This window comes from Carassius carassius, chromosome 3, assembly GCF_963082965.1.
Source record: "Carassius carassius chromosome 3, fCarCar2.1, whole genome shotgun sequence".
Taxonomy (NCBI): domain Eukaryota; kingdom Metazoa; phylum Chordata; class Actinopteri; order Cypriniformes; family Cyprinidae; genus Carassius; species Carassius carassius.
This window is the reverse complement of record NC_081757.1, coordinates 200,346-216,864: the sequence shown is the minus strand read 5'-3', so window position 1 is coordinate 216,864 and position 16,519 is coordinate 200,346. Positions and strand designations below refer to the sequence as shown.

The 16,519-nt window shown below is 39.5% G+C and overlaps 1 protein-coding gene across 1 annotated transcript; it reads left to right on the top strand.

The window, feature by feature from the left end:
• The first annotated feature begins 1,926 nt into the window (after positions 1-1,926).
• Positions 1,927-10,298, top strand: LOC132115501 (macrophage mannose receptor 1-like). The gene is made up of 9 exons (XM_059524010.1): positions 1,927-1,974; positions 2,143-2,517; positions 3,234-3,572; positions 4,453-4,541; positions 4,758-4,845; positions 7,110-7,478; positions 8,450-8,782; positions 9,359-9,447; positions 10,212-10,298. Exons 1-9 carry the CDS (start codon positions 1,938-1,940, stop codon positions 10,296-10,298), a joined length of 1,806 nt encoding a protein of 601 aa, XP_059379993.1. The 5' UTR covers positions 1,927-1,937.
• The last annotated feature ends 6,221 nt before the right edge of the window (positions 10,299-16,519 follow it).

Genomic DNA, 16,519 nt, shown 5'->3' with positions numbered 1-16,519 from the left:
GGTCTGTTCAGAGACTCCTGGACATGGACAGATCAGACCAAAAGTAAGTATTTTTATTTTTATAATATTTATTTTTTTATTTTAAAACAGAAAAAAACTTCCTTGCAGCTTGTCAAACACTAAACTATGAAAAACATGAGAACTTAAAATGGAAAGTGAAAGTCGTGACATTTGCCAAGTATGGTGACCCATACTCAGAATTGGTGCTCTGCATTTAACCCATCCAAGTGCACACACACACACACACACACACACACACACACACACACACACACACACACACACACACACACACACACACACACACACCTGGAGCAGTGGGCAGCTATAGATCCAGTGCCCGGGGAGCAACTGTGGGTTCAGTGCCTTGCTCAAGGGCACTTCAGTCATGAGTACTGAGGGAGGAAGAGAGCACTGTTCTTTCACTTGACATGACGCTTTCACTTTGAGATCAAAGCATAAATTGCAATGCTAACTGAGAGCTGAAGAAATCAAGGCTCCTCAGAAGATGTGAGATGTTCTGGAGGCTTGTGAAGATCATTCCTCCGCTGAGGAACAGTGAAAGTAAAGCTTCTGGAAACAAACACTCCTCAAAAGATCCTGAGGATCAGATTTGAGACTCTAAAACATGATTGATGGAGAATCAAGTAAAGCTGAGCTGCTTCAGTCCAGGAAGAGTTCATCTGGAGATATTACTGACCTTATTCTGACCTTTACTGGATCACAATCAGACAAGATCTGACACCAGGAAGATACATGAAGTGTTTGTACAGTTACACTAAAAGAGCTTTGACTGGATGAAACACACTAAACTATCAATCAGAGACAGAAGACATAAGGAGATTGAGTGTGAAACAGGTTTAACATCCTTAAAATAAAAATGTAATATGTGATTTTTTTTATGTTAAGATTGTTAATGACAGTTTTTTTTGTCATTATGAACAAGTATAATGTATAAACCTAACAAAAACTATTTTTTTTCATTTGCCATCTATTAAATCTTTGACCAGACATGTATGTTTAGTTGAAAATGAATGTTTAGTATCACTTTCTAAAACGATTCAGTGCTTGTGAAAAGTTAGTGCTTGTGAAAAGACTTAAAATCTGTCTATATTCACTAGCTTCATTCACTTCATATTGTATTTTGTTGCCTTGTACCCACATGTGCAATGACAATAAAGTTGAATCTAATCTAATCTAATATAATGTGAGTGAATCTGAACAGCCCTCCATCTCTGGATTCAGGCCCTCATCATCATCAGTAAGCTTCTCCAAAACATGTGCTGGATGATTTCCCATGTAAATCACTCCCTTCTTTCGCTGATTTTGTCTGCATTTGTGTAAAAACCCATTGGATGCGCATCATTAGCTGAGCAAATCTTCGCACCATGAATTTCTATTGTCTGCTGTTAACGACTAATGAAGATGCGGATTTAAATATGGAAAAGAAAATGGGTGTGCATTCTCTCCTCAGTCATGCTACAGTATGTTTCCAAGCATCTTTAGACACTTCTATCTATCACCAGAGTTTGAGAGGAGCTGTTAGCTGAGGTTCGGGAGCGGGGTCACGCCCCAAACAATCACCTGACTTCCCCAAACACCTATATATATCGGGCCACCTCACACCGTACCATTTGTCTTTTTCTCTTGAGCCCACCTTTTCGCTCCCATTCGCATCCATTCAGCCATCCTTATTCCTTATTTCTCTTTCCTTCAGGTTGTATCGGGGGTCCTAAATATACGATCGAGACGATACCCCCACCTTGAGTCTCTCTGGGCCGTCAATTCCAGACGCCCTGATCAACCTGACCATCAACCCATTCCCTTTACCCCTTCATCCTCTTTCTACTCTTCCCCAACAACCCGTTTAATTAACTAATCCATAGCTTGTTTGTGGCGTGGTCCTTGCTCGTGAAGCGAATCTATCCTCATCAGTGATGAAACAAAGGCTGATCCTCCTCATTCTGTTTTCAGGTGAGTCTGCTTTGTTTTTTATGAATGTTTTAAAGAATGCAATTTGTAAATTGGTCTCCATTAAGTCACATCTGAAGGCTAAATAGCTGTTTTCACTTTCAGCAAATTGTTGGATCATTAAAAAAAAAAAAAAAATCTTGTTAACCCGCGTCTGTTTTTTCTAAACAGGCTTTCTCTCAGTCATTCTGTTCGACTCTCGTAGACTCACTGAGTTTGTTCTGATCCGAGAGTATAAAACATGGGACGAGGCTCAAAACTTCTGTCGAAAGAACTACATTGACTTGGCCACAGTCCAGACTGATGAAGAGTGGAGCGAGTTAAATACGTTAAGAGCTAATTATCTGTCTGACACCTGGATTGGACTCTATGATGATGTGAACAGCTGGCGCTGGTCTTTTCGAGATGAACGCCTCACATACGCGAGATGGGATGAGTATCAGCCGGATAATTATGGAGGAGACCAAGACTGTGTATTAATTCATTCAAATGGATACTGGCGCGACAAAGGCTGCGATTTTAAATGTGTCGTTGTTTGTCAAAGTGGTAAGACTCATAAACCTGTACACACACTGTACATTTTCACTAATTCATATAAAGAAATAGTTTATTGATGAGATGATGTCAAAAACAGAAAAAGCAATCCAATATGTAGAAAAGATACTCGTCCAGTTATCTTGGGATCAATCTGACCCACACTTAATTTTTTTAAACTGATTATTTCTTGAAATATTCATATTTAGGGTCATTAATGTGCATGCAAAGTTTCCACACATATATGTGTTTTGGAAAGGTTGTACAAAAGCGTTTGTGCTGGGATCGACTAGTTTAGTTTAGTCCGCAAATGTGCCAATTGTTCTTTTTGGTTGTTAATTTTATCATCTCAATTACTAGACTGTTATCTAGTCAGATAGTCATAACAAATATAGAATTTATTTTGCTGGTAATTTTAAACAAAATGTCCTCAAACACACCAGAAATAACACAATAAAAATAGATTGGAAGTATTACATTTCACACACACAATTTTTTTTGTCAAAAACAACAGAAACCAATATGGGTCAATTACATACTGCCTACACAGAAGTTGTACAATGTATTTGAACAGAACAATTGTGCTAAAAAATAGATGCTATTTACACTGAGTACAAATAGTGTTTGCACCAAAAGTAAAAAACACCCAAAGTGCACAAAGTAAATTGAAGTGCATAGTCTAATTAGGGTATAAGTTATTCTGTAACAGTTATTCTGATGTTTCTCAGATCAAGGGCCAGTACTAAATACTGATCCAAAGATGTCCTGGAAACAAGCTCAGCGTTTCTGTAGAGAACACTTTACAGACTTATACACGGTCAAGAACAAGAGTGAGAATCAGCTGCTAAGGACAATGACCCATGATGATCAGAGCTGTATCTGGATCGGTCTGTTCAGAGACTCCTGGACATGGACAGATCAGACCATCACAAGCTCTTCTCTGCAATGGGCTCAAAGACAACCGGATAATTATTTTGGGAGTGAAATCTGCGCTGCTGTTGATGAGGATGGCCTGATAACTGATGAGCTCTGCTCAGAGAAGTTTTTCTTCTTTTGCAAAAGTCCATGTAAGTATTTTTATTTTAGAGCATTTTGTGTTTGTTTTTGGGTTCTAGATTTAAACCAAATAAAACATCATCAGCCTGAAAATGGATGGACAGAATATAATTCAACTTAATGGTCTTTTTGTCAATGCTCATCCTTATAGGTCAGGATTTGAATAACACTAAGCATTACAGTTTAGCACGTGCATCATCCAGACATTAATAATTCCTAAAAATATGTGTCTTGTTGAGTTTTGCAAGGGCAAACAACAATTGTTTTCAACAAAAAAGCACAAAACGTTCTACATTTCTGAGACTTGTTTGTGTATATATACCATTTTTTGGTAATCTTGCATGAATAATATATCAACAAACCCCTCAGTAAACACTTTCAGAATATAGAGAGGAATAAACCTGTGAGGTGGAGATGCAAACTCATTTAGAGAAAATGGCATTTGAAGATATTTAATGTAACCGAAATCTACTGATGAAAATATATAAAGTACAATAAAATAAATACCTAAGTGTGTATTTAAATATGTTGGTCAAATGTAATTTTAAGATGAGTTTTTTTAATAACAATACATTCTGCAGAATGCAAGTAACCCTAAGCCAAACCCTAATCCTGACACTAAACATATACTGAGTACATATAGATAACTAATATTACTCAGTACTTACATTTATAATTACATTGTAACAAGGGCACATTAAAATAAAGTGTAACCATATTTTCTATCCACTAGTCTGAACGTATATGGAAGTATATATATATATAGTTATTCTTGTAGCATTACTGTAATTTTAAAATATCACAATAGTTACAGTGTGGCTACTGTGTTTCAGGTTTTCCTGAAGGTGACTTTTTCTAATTGTTTGCATTTTTTTTATGTATATTTCACAGTACAAGTAAGACAGCAGATACTGAGACTGAAGGTGGACGCAGGTGATGGTGTCACCGGTCCAGTGACTGCAGACGCTGTGTTGAAGGAGGTGAGCCATAATTATCACCACATCTACAGTATAATCTCTAGTACTGTTTGTGTTCTTACTACCCCTCATGTCCTGTCTGTCTCTGTGAAATCATTTCTAAAGCGCCCTATACATTCTGTTCCCTTCTTTCAATCTGTTTATGACCCAGTAGACAGATTGAAGCTTTATAACCGTGTGCTCATACATCAGTTCTGTCTTTGCTTCTGTCTATCTCAGGTCCAGCAGAAACTGCAAGAGCAGGGAATGGCAGCAGATGTGAAGTTCTCATGGCAGGAGCAGCCGAACGGACTGGTGCTCCAAAAAAGTGAAAAACCAACATTATAGATGGATATAGATGGATTAAAGGGGAAGATGATATTCATTAACTAACTGAATCAAAGTAACATTTTAAAATACATATAAAAAAACTAGAATCCTTTAATTGCATTTATCATGGTTCATTAAACTGTAGTTGTTATAGTAATGAAAGTTATTATAGTTCATTGTAGATAAATTACACAATGTTCTTTAATTGTGATCGTGAATTGTTTTTGATCTTTATTTTGTACTGCTCTCTGATGTCCACTTATAATTTTATCAAGATTTATACATTAAAAAAACATGATAATTGAAAAGTAATCGGATATTTTCTGTCTTGTTTTAACCCCTTCATCAGAGGCTCTGTTTGAGTAGGTGTGGACTGTAGACTGAAGTACACGCCCACTGCTGTGATTGGCTAATAGTTGTGTATGTTTGACAGTCTACATCCTTCACAGATGCTCACTGCTGTGATTTAGGGTAAAAAGGCAGAAATACTTTTCCCGTCTCTAACTGAATGGAAGAATGTCCCGTTCTGTGTGGATCTGTGCCTCAATAGGAGCTTTAAACATTAACCCGATGGAGGCACATTAGACACATTATTACATGTCACATTATTATGTTTGGTCTTTTTGATTTATGATGTCAAGACCTGAAAGTTGATTCACAGTGCATTGTCTACAATTTTTTTTTTGTCTACAATCTGATTAGTTATCTCTCTCACCTGTCAATGGTATTTATTTTGTTAGTCCACAATCTCACTGAAACCATGTGTTTCTCCCCAGTGTTTATCCGATCTCATCAGTTTATGGATGTGTTTCTTTCTTTGCTATTCAGTTTTTTTTTTTTTTGCTATTCTTTGCTATTTTTCTGCAGTTTTGTGGTGAATCTCTCATGCATCACACATGTCACAGTCTTTTGTGTCGCTTCAGTTTTTCTAAACAATTTTTGAAACTCTTGCTTTTGAGTCTGATCGTGAGAAAAATGAAACCTCTTAAACTGATTCATAGAGAGGTTGAACACTGAACAAATGCATCCCTGTGCAAATGTTTCCATTCGTCATCTGATGTAAGTCTTCTGTATTTGTGTAAATGCATATGCTGTGCATCATTAGTTCAGCAAATGATGAATAGCTATGAACCCATTTACCCTTAATGATGCTGCTTTCACACACAACATGCAAAACAGCTGAAAGCTGGCCAAAGTTGACAAGTGTATTGAGTGTGTGTTTGTTTCCACCTGCTCTTGACTAGTTTTGCACACAATGTACATTTTTGATCTGGTCAGTGATGGAGCATTGCATTCTCAATGTTATAAGGAAGTAGAAATAATTTCTCTACTAAATCCTAAACAGTTTTGAAGCAGCTTGATCATTTGTGCAGATATTCTCTTTAGAGGATAAGTGTCACTGAAGAACGTGAGTCACTTTCAGTGTTTTATGACTGTCATGAATAACAGTTTGTGGATAGTTTGGAAATGATTGGGTGGAGCTGTAAAATCAATCCTACTTTCTCACATGAAGTTTATTTCGCGTACTGAAGTTTCACCGACATTGACTTCCATTCAAATAGAAAGGCCTTCCTGAATAGCTGTCATTTAAAGCTCTTCTTCGCAACAGATGCATGTAATAACACGCTTTTACTGCCACACATATTAGGACAACTTTCTTACACCAATAATAACGCACAAAAAGAGCTTATTCAAATTCATTAAATGGCTTTCTTATTCTACAAGATCTTTAAATCTGTAACTTCAACTTAAATCAATTCATACATACAGCTTTTCACCTACTAAAGCCAAATATGTCATGGTTTCCCATGCAAACAACTTCCTGTTCTCTGGATTGATTCTCTGTATATTTGTGTAAAGGCATTTGATGAGCATCATTAGCTGAGCTACTCTTCACACCATGAAGCCCTAATGCTGCTGTTGTCAAAGAATAAAAAAATAGTGATTTCAGTACGCAAATCAACATGGGTGTGTGTTTACCCCAGCTCAAATCTATACTTTAATACTGGGGGCAATGCATTTTTAGCTATTCTGTGGATAAGACCTCACTAACACAAGCTAATCTCAGCAGCAATGGAGAAAAGGTTGATTCATCTCTTTTTGCTGTCAGGTGAGTGTAGTTTTTGTGGATGAACTTGATTGTTTGTTAGTATTTTTTTTAACCTTGACCTCAGTTAGTAAGTCATTTTTACTTACCCAAATGCTAAATTATTGGATTTTTGTACTGATTTTGTATGAAACCCATTCCAATTTTCCAAACAGTGTTTTTGTCCGTTATTCTGTGTGGCTCACGTGAGTATATTCTGATCGAAGAGTATAAAACATGGGACGAGGCTCAAGATTACTGTCGACAGAACTACATTGACCTGGCCACTGTCCAGACCGATGAAGAGTGGAGCGAACTGACCAGGTTGATAGAGAAACTACCGTTTTACATCTGGATTGGACTGTATGACGATGTGAACAGCTGGCGCTGGTCTTATCAAGATGAAAGCGTGACTTTCTTACAATGGGATTCTGAACAGCCGAACAATTTGAATGGAAAACAATACTGTGTAAATCTGAGGACAAATGGAAACTGGTTTGATGAAGAATGCAATTTGACGTGTACAGTTGTTTGTCAAAGTGGTGGTAAGACTCAACATCAGTCATTCCCGAGTTATTTAGAAATATATTTTTACTGTGTATGTTGATATCAGCCGAGTCATCAATTCAATCAATCAATCAATCAATCAATCAAAGAAAAAGAAAGAAACAAAAAGAGCTTGTGGACCTCACCACATGACATTTTATGGTAACTTACGTTTTAGTAAAAAACTAAATAAATCGGTAAATAATGATTTATAGTTTTATTTAGATTTGATTTGATTAGATTTGATTTCTCCACCAATTTTAGCATTTATTGATTGATATATTGGTTTCTATACCAGTTTTATTATATATGGATTGACATTGGTTTATCTGCCAATTTTAATATTGGAAAACAAACCAATAGGTCAAATTCAATGCATTAGACATTTTAGTTTAAAATAGAGGTAAATGTATTTGTGTTTTTGGGACATAATGGTTCCTGTACATATTTTAGCATGTAAATATATTTTTAATGGTTACATTTTATTCCTCAGTGATCTTAATAATAATAATAATAATAATAAAAAAGACAATGGTTTGTATTACATGTTTTATGTCCATGTTATTTGTTATGTGCAATTGGGGCATTATCTAATTAAATGCACTAATTTACATACATTTCAATAAAATTAATCTAAAGATTGGATAAAACCAGGTTCAAACTTCTTGTTCAGTTTTGTCATCATATTAGAGTTAAAGGTTTTTTTTTCCAGATACGATTCTGGATTTCTCTTTTTATCACTACATAAATCAGAAAATACTGTCAAAAGACAGAAAAAAACAAACTTTTTCACCATGTTTATAGGAATAAAATGTAGCAAAATCTCTTGTTTATGATAACTGAACAAACCCCTCAGCAGAGCCCTTCAAAACATAGAACATTTAAAACATTTACAGCTGTGTTTTTGCACTTTATGTCATAAACAAGTTGTGTTGTAAAAGTTAATGATAGTCCTTCTGGTGTTCCTCAGAAGGACAGCCGGTACTAGTCACTAATCCAGAGATGTCCTGGAATAAAGCTCAGCATTACTGCAGAGAAAACTACACAGACTTGTTCTCCATCAGGAACATGGAAGTGAATCAGCAGCTAACCGTGATGATTCAACAGTACATGTGCGCCTGGATCGGTCTGTTCAGAGACTCGTGGATGTGGTCCGATCAGACCAGCACAAGCTCTTCTCTGAGATGGGCTGAAGGACAGCCGGACAACTCGCTCGGTCAAGACTCGTGTGCTGCTTTAGATTACCATATTCAGATTACTGATGAAAGCTGCTCAAGACTCCATTACTTCTTATGCCAGACAAGTACGGTGTCATTTAAATCATTTTATTTGTTGTTGTTGTTTTATTGTCTAGTTTCACACATCACATTTTCAAGCCGTAAAATCCTAATTTAAAATGAAATCAGATACATTTAATGATATTCAATAACTAAGAAATCCCATTAAAATATTTAATCTGAAAAAAAAAAAAAAAATCCAGAATTCAAAATTCAGCATCGTGTTCAAAAGTTTTCATGTAGACAAAAAGTTTAAACGATTAAGTAATGTATATACATACAAATACAAAACATACAGTAAACATATTCATACAGAAACATTCTGAAACCAAAAATGGTTTGATTCATGAACGTATGCAATATGAACTTGTGCACACACAAACACAAAACAATTACCTGCCAACGTTTAAACTGAATATACACATATTGCACATTTGAATTAAAGTTCATTATTGTATTTGAAATTAATGTAACCTTCACAAATTTTCAACGTGTATCTGAGCCCTTTTCATATGTCTAAACATTCACTGTGAGGCATCTTGTGTTCAAACTGATAGTAATCATCTGGATATATATTTTCCCCACATATTGTCTCTCCACAGTCCGGGTGAAGCATCAGATATTGAGACTGAAGGTGAAAGCAGGAGATAATGTCAATGATCCAGCCGTTAGAAACGCTGTGCTGAATAAGGTGAGCTACAGACTACAGACATCTTTCGTTCCTTCATAACCCTGTTACACGGTTTAGTTGATTTATTTATAATTCTAAATTAACACATTTTTACAACTACTTTTTTTTAAATGCTTTAACTATAAAAAATACTTTCATTGGTGTAATCTAAATTTGATTTAGTGCAATGTATCATTAAGATACTATTATGTTTTTTAAAGGGGTCATGTGCTGCCTCAGTTTTTTTATTTTATTTTATTTTATTTTGTACTGTTCTCTGAGTTTTGCATCAAACACATCTTAACTGAGAAGTAATACGCTATTTTCTGTCCTGTTTTAATCCCCCTCATCAGAGCGCTCTTTAATTATAATAATAATTTGCATGGTTTTTATGTGATATAAGCTAAACGTTAATTAGCTTGATTTATTGTAATCCTCAGTTTGTCTGAAAAAAAAAAAAAGAAAAATTACATTTCTTTATTGTTTTCCCTAACATTCACATAACCAAGAAAAAGAGTTATGAGAACATTAATATAAGTTAAAAGGGACATATGAAATGATCATAAAACACGTTGTTTAGCTGGGCATTCATGCTACTACATGAAGCACATTTTACGCTACCTGAAAGAACACTTTTACAAATAACTGTAATAACTTAGTCAGTAAGTATCCTGAAAGTTGATATGTTTGAGCTGTAAAGAGCCTGGGTCTCTAAACTGAACATGTGTAATGCAGATGACCTCAGAGACTCATGGTATAATGAGTATAACTTGTGTAATCCTCAGGTCCAGCAGAAACTGCGAGAGCAGGGAATGGCAGCGGATGTGAAGCTATCGTGGCGTCAGCAGCCGAACGGACTGGTGTTTCAATAACATACCAACGGTTCGACAGCTACACACACAGAACTTTAAGAGTAACGGATGATTAAATATTACCAGTGAAAGCTTCAATGGAGTACTGATGTGTAGAGTATAATATGTAAGGTTTAAAAGTTCATTAATTTTAGTTGACTGATATCAGAGCAAATGAATTAAATAGATGTTTTTTGCAGTAGGTGGCACATGTGATTGTTTCAGTGAGTGTGAATTACACTACAATTGTTTCATCTCAGATTCATACACTGCAAAAATGATTTTCTTAGTGTTTTGTCTTGTTTTCTAGTACAAAACCTAAACATGCTTAGATACATTTACTTAAGAAGTAAAATGACTTAAGGTATTAAGTGTTTTAAAAAATCTGTCAGTGGCCTCAAAAAAATAAAAAATAAAAAAATAAAAATTAATGCCTCTTGCTGATATGTTGTCTCATTTTAACCAAGATATTTACCTAATTATATATTTTTTTTTCTTTTCTTTTTCTGTATGCTACTTCTAAGTGGAGCTCCTATTATTATTATTATTATTATCATTATCTTTATCATTGATATTAATGATTGTATTAGTAATGAGAAATGGTTTATATTTGTGTTGAGAGTCTGATAAAATACGGTGGCTGGCATGGATGTGCAGTTATAAAACACACCGTCCTTTAGCCGTCAGCGTGGACTGCTTTGTTGACTGAAATCTGAGCCATTTTACTCTGACAAGTCACTCATATAGACAAATTATTCAAAATACTGCCACCAAATGAGAATAATGCAAGTCGTCTCAATGCGTCCAGTTAGTATTTTCCTTGGCTTGACCTCAGACTGATCATTTCCATGCACAATTAATGAGTTTTGAATGAAGGGTTTCAAGTTTTAAGCAAAGTCAGGATGAAAATCAGTCTGTGTCATTCAGAAAGTTGTAGTGCAAACTGAAGGACCAGAACGAGTAAAAAAAAAACAACAAGTCAGAGCACATCACCAGATTCAACAAATTGAGAGTTCAACACAGCAGGTGAGTCTGGTTCTATTTAACAGATTTTCTTTTCTCTATTTGGTTTGTTTTACAGCACAAATATAAATAAATAAATAAATAAATACAAAATCTTGTGAATGATTTTTTTAGGAAGCCAGTCAAAATACTTTTTTTTTTTAGAAAACATTTTTGTTTTCCAATGTTCATTTACACTGCAAAGTGATTTTCTTCCACAGTATTGTTTTTCAGTACAAATATCTGCTTTAAAATGAGAAATGCTTGTTTTTAGATAAAGTATATATATATATATATATTTTTTTTTTCTGTGTTAATTTTTATGAACATAATTTTCTTTATTTTCTTCCTTATTTTTGTCTTGTTTTCCAGAACAAACATCTAAGATTTCTTAAATCGAAATAGATGAGAAACAAAATTGCATAATATAAGAAGTCTTGATTTCTGAGAAATGAACCAAAATGAAGTGAGTTTATTCTTAAACCAGAACAACTATTTCCCTATTTCTTTGTTTAACCCATTGCTAATGCGTCCAGATTTCCTAAGGAATTTTTATGGCGGTCACAGGCCAAAACCTGAGGAATCAGTCTGTTGGTGGGTAGAAACTGCATTTTGACTAATAGGAAGTCCTGTCCTTCCCGGACTTTGTACCAAATGTCTTCTTCTTGCCATCAAAGAGATGTCTGGCTGTTGTCCTGGCATCATTATCTGATGGCGTTGGACAGTTTACTTATGTTAGTCCACCAAGATCCAATCAAAATGTAACAATCCTTTGTCCACTATTATGGTCAGAGAGAGGCCCTCCATAAACTGGGCCCTGAAATGTGCGGTCCACTACACCAGTATTGAACTGTTGAAGTTAAAGTGCAGTGTGTGGCATACCATATTGTGGGAGTATGCTGTAGGGTGCTTCCAGCTAAAGTCTACTCATCCAAATCTCTTCATGCTTCAAGAAGTTCATGAAGAGATAAATAAATAAATAAATAAATAAATAAATAAATAAATAAATACATACATATGTTCATATACATACTTTTATAAAAATGACACACCGACAGATCTTTAGAATGCCATCATGCTAGCAATGTAAAATTACCAAGAAAACAACTTTACTGGAACATGTTTATATGCTTAAACTAACATAATTTAAGAAAAAAATAAAATAAATGCTCCTTTTTGAAATTGACGTGACATACAGTGACCCATACTCAGAATTCATGCTCTGCATTTAACCCGTCCAAACTGCACACACACCCGGAGCAGTGGACAACTGGAGAGCAGTTGGGGGTTTGGTACCTTGCTCAAGGGAATCTCAGTCGTGGTATTGAAGGAGAGAGAGCTCTGTTCATTAACTCCTCCCACCTACAACTCTTGACAGCACCAAGACTCAAACCAGCAACCTTTGGGTTACTACTCCAACTGTCACGGTTCATGAATGCACCGTCTCCAGCTGTATTCATGTTACGTCAGGTTGATTGTTTCATGTGGGTGTTTCATGTAGGTGCATCTCATTCCAACTGCCTATTTAACACCCTGTCTTTCGTCTCTTGTTTGTCAGATCGTTGTTTGAGGTCCTCCGTGTTAGATGTCTGTCCTGATTCCCATGTTCCTGCTCTTACTTGTTTCTTGTTCGGTCGTCTCTGGATTGTTCCTCTCTCACACGGATTATCTTCACCTCTCACGGATCTCCCACCACCGTCATCTCTACCAGGGCACTCAACCCACCTACTCACCAGTCTGTGCTGCCATCGAGGCCCCTGCGTCACTCTCCAACCTTCATCCATCTCATCTCATTACAATAAACCCTGTCAACTTGCATTTGCCTCCTGTCTTCCATACTAAACCATCAATGAACGATCTGACCATTATGGAGGCAGCGAGTAGTCACCATTCCACCCTCGAGGAGTTTCTCAGCGCCAGTGTTCGGAGGATGGACTCCCAGGAGAGGAGTCTTGATGACACTGGTCGCGCTGTTCAAACCTTGGTGACGCAGGTGTCCGAGCTCGTCCAACAGTTCCAGCTATTAGTGAAAGTGAAAGTGAAGTGACATTCAGCCAAGTATGGTGACCCATACTCGGAATTTGTGCTCTGCATTTAACCCATCCGAAGTGCACACACACAGAGCAGTGAACACACACACACACTGTGAGCACACACCCGGAGCAGTGGGCAGCCATTTATGCTGCGGCGCCCGGGGAGCAGTTGGGGGTTCGATGCCTTGCTCAAGGGCACCTAAGTCATGGTATTGAAGGTGGAGAGAGAACTGTACATGCACTCCCCCACCCACAATTCCTGCCGGCCCGGGACTCGAACCCACAACCTTTCGATTGGGAGTCCGACTCTCTAACCATTAGGCCACGACTTGCCCATTACGAGCTCCCACTGCGCCACTCACACCGCCTGTTCCACCAGCACCGTCTGAGGGCCCCTCCCAGCCGGAACCACGCCTCCCGATCCCGGAGGCGTACTCGGGTGAGCCCGATTTTTGTGGAGCCTTTCTTAACCGCTGTGATATGCACTTTGCCCTCCAGCCCAGAACCTTTGCCAATGAGTTGGCCAAGGTGGCCTTTGTACTTACCCTGCTTTCTGGGAGGGCGGCATTGTGGGGAACAGCGGTGTGGGAGAACCAGGATCCATGCTGCGCCTCGTTCCAGGCGCTCTCCGCCGAGATGAGACGGGTCTTTGATCGGGCCGCCGGAGGGCGGGAGGCGGCCAGGAAGCTGGCGGAGCTACGTCAGCACGAGAGATCCTTCTCGGACTATTCCATCGAGTTACGGACCCTGGCGGTGGAGTGCCATTGGAACGAGGAGGCGCAGTGGGACATGTTCCTGCATGGGCTGGCTGACCGCGTCCAGAGAGAGATCTACGCCCTGGATCTTCCCCCGTCCCTCAATGGACTGATTGAGCTGGCGCTACGGGTCGATGCACGTCTGGCACGGATGGAGAGGAGGGGTCTAGTCAGCACCCCATCCGGGGGACCGGCAGACATGCGATTCAGCGGCGGGGACGCGGCCAGTCCCGTCTACGATCACGAGCTCATGCAGGTAGGGCGAGCTCGGCTTTCCCGGGAGGAGAAGGAGAGGCGGAGGTCCCTGGGCCTATGCCTTTACTGCGGGGGGGCCGGACATCAAGCCCATGCCTGTCCGGTAAAAGGGCCAGGCCCGGTAGTACGCATGAGGCTACTACCGGGTGGGATCTCCGCCGAGAAGACCTCATCACCATCATCATCTACGCTCCTTCCGGTAAGGCTGCGGTGGTCAGCACAGACACACCACTGTCAAGCACTACTGGACTCTGGGGCAGAGGGTGACTTCATGGATAGCACATTAGCACACAAGCTCCACATCCCCCTCAGACCCCTTCCGCACCACATCACGGTTCACGCCCTCACTGGACAGCAACTCCCTACCATCTCGTACATTACTGAAGACATCACACTCATCACATCTGGCAATCACTCCGAGACCATCTCCTTTCACATCCTTGACTCTCCTCTTGCACACTTTGTCCTCGGGCACCCTTGGCTCCTCCTCCATAACCCCAAAATAGACTGGTCCTCTAATTCCACTTTGTCCTGGTGTAAAAAGTGTCATGAGTCTTGTTTAGTGTCTGCCTGTCCGTCTGTGTCTGTGTCTGTGTTACAGGAGGAGGCGGTGGATTTGTCTAACGTGCCCGCTGAGTACCTCCATCTGAAGGAAGTGTTCAGTAAGTCTCGTGCTGCTTCTCTTCCTCCGCATCGTCCTTACGACTGTGCCATAGATTTACTATCAGGTAAGTCTCCGCCTAAGGGCAAACTTTATTCACTTTCTGTTCCAGAGAGGGAGGCTATGGAGAAATATATTTCTGATTCTCTAGCTTCTAAATTCATCCGCCCTTCCTCTTCTCCTGCAGGGGCGGGGTTCTTTTTTGTGGGAAAGAAGGACGGATCACTGCGACCTTGCATTGATTACCGAGGACTGAACAACATCACGGTAAAGAACACTTATCCTTTGCCGTTGATGTCTTCGGCCTTCGAGAGGTTGCAGGGAGCGTCAATTTTCACAAAACTGGACTTACGCAATGCGTATCATTTGGTTCGGATCAGGGAGGGGGATGAATGGTAGACTGCTTTTAACACCCCCAGAGGGCACTTTGAATATTTGGTGATGCCCTTCGGGCTCTCCAACTCCCCAGCAGTCTTCCAGGCACTCATCAACGACGTGCTGCGAGATATGATCGATCAGTTCATTTATGTCTACCTGGACGACATATTGATTTTTTCTTCCTCTCTCCAGGAACATGTGCAGCATGTCCGACGAGTGCTTCAGAGGTTGCTAGAGAATGGGCTTTTTGTCAAGGCGGAGAAATGCGAGTTTCATGCACAGTCAATTCCACTTTTGGGGTATATCGTGTCGACTGAGGGAATACGCATGGATCCCGAGAAAGTTAAGGCTGTGGTAGAATGGCCAAGCCCAGATTCCCGTAAGGCCCTGCAGAGGTTTCTGGGGTTCGCTAACTGCTACCGGCGTTTCATTCGCAACTTCAGCCAACTAGCCGCACCTCTGACCGCCTTGACCTCTGCCAAGACTGCGTTCAGGTGGTCAGACACAGCTGAAGAGCCGTTTCTTTTCAGCCCCTATTCTGATTACCCCTGACCCTACACGTCAGTTCGTGGTGGAGGTCGACACGTCAGAGGTGGGGGTAGGAGCGGTGTTATCTCAACGTTCTCCCTTAGACGACAAGGTCCACCCTTGCGCGTATTTTTCATATCGTTTATCTCCGGCAGAACGAAATTACGATATTGGTAACCGAGAATTGTTGGCAGTTCAGATGGCATTGGAGGAATGGCGACACTGGTTAGAAGGATCGGGGGTTCCTTTTATAGTATGGACTGACCACAAGAATTTAGAGTACATTAGCACCGCCAAAAGGTTGAACTCCAGGCAGGCTCGATGGGCACTTTTTTTTCGGACGTTTTGACTTTACTATCTCGTACCGCCCGGGTTCCAAAAATATCAAACCCGATTCTTTGTCGCGTATTTTTGACCATTCCGAACGCCCGTCCACTCCCGAGTGTATTTTTCCTGAGACATTAGTGGTCTCCACTCTGACATGGGAGATCGAATCGAAGGTCAGAACGGCCTTCGAACGGAAGGGGTAATGCCTCCGCCCGGGTGCCCACCAAACCGCTTATTTGTGCCGGAGGGATTAAGGTCCAACGTTATCCAGTGGGGACATTGCTCTAATTTCAGCTCCGTGTA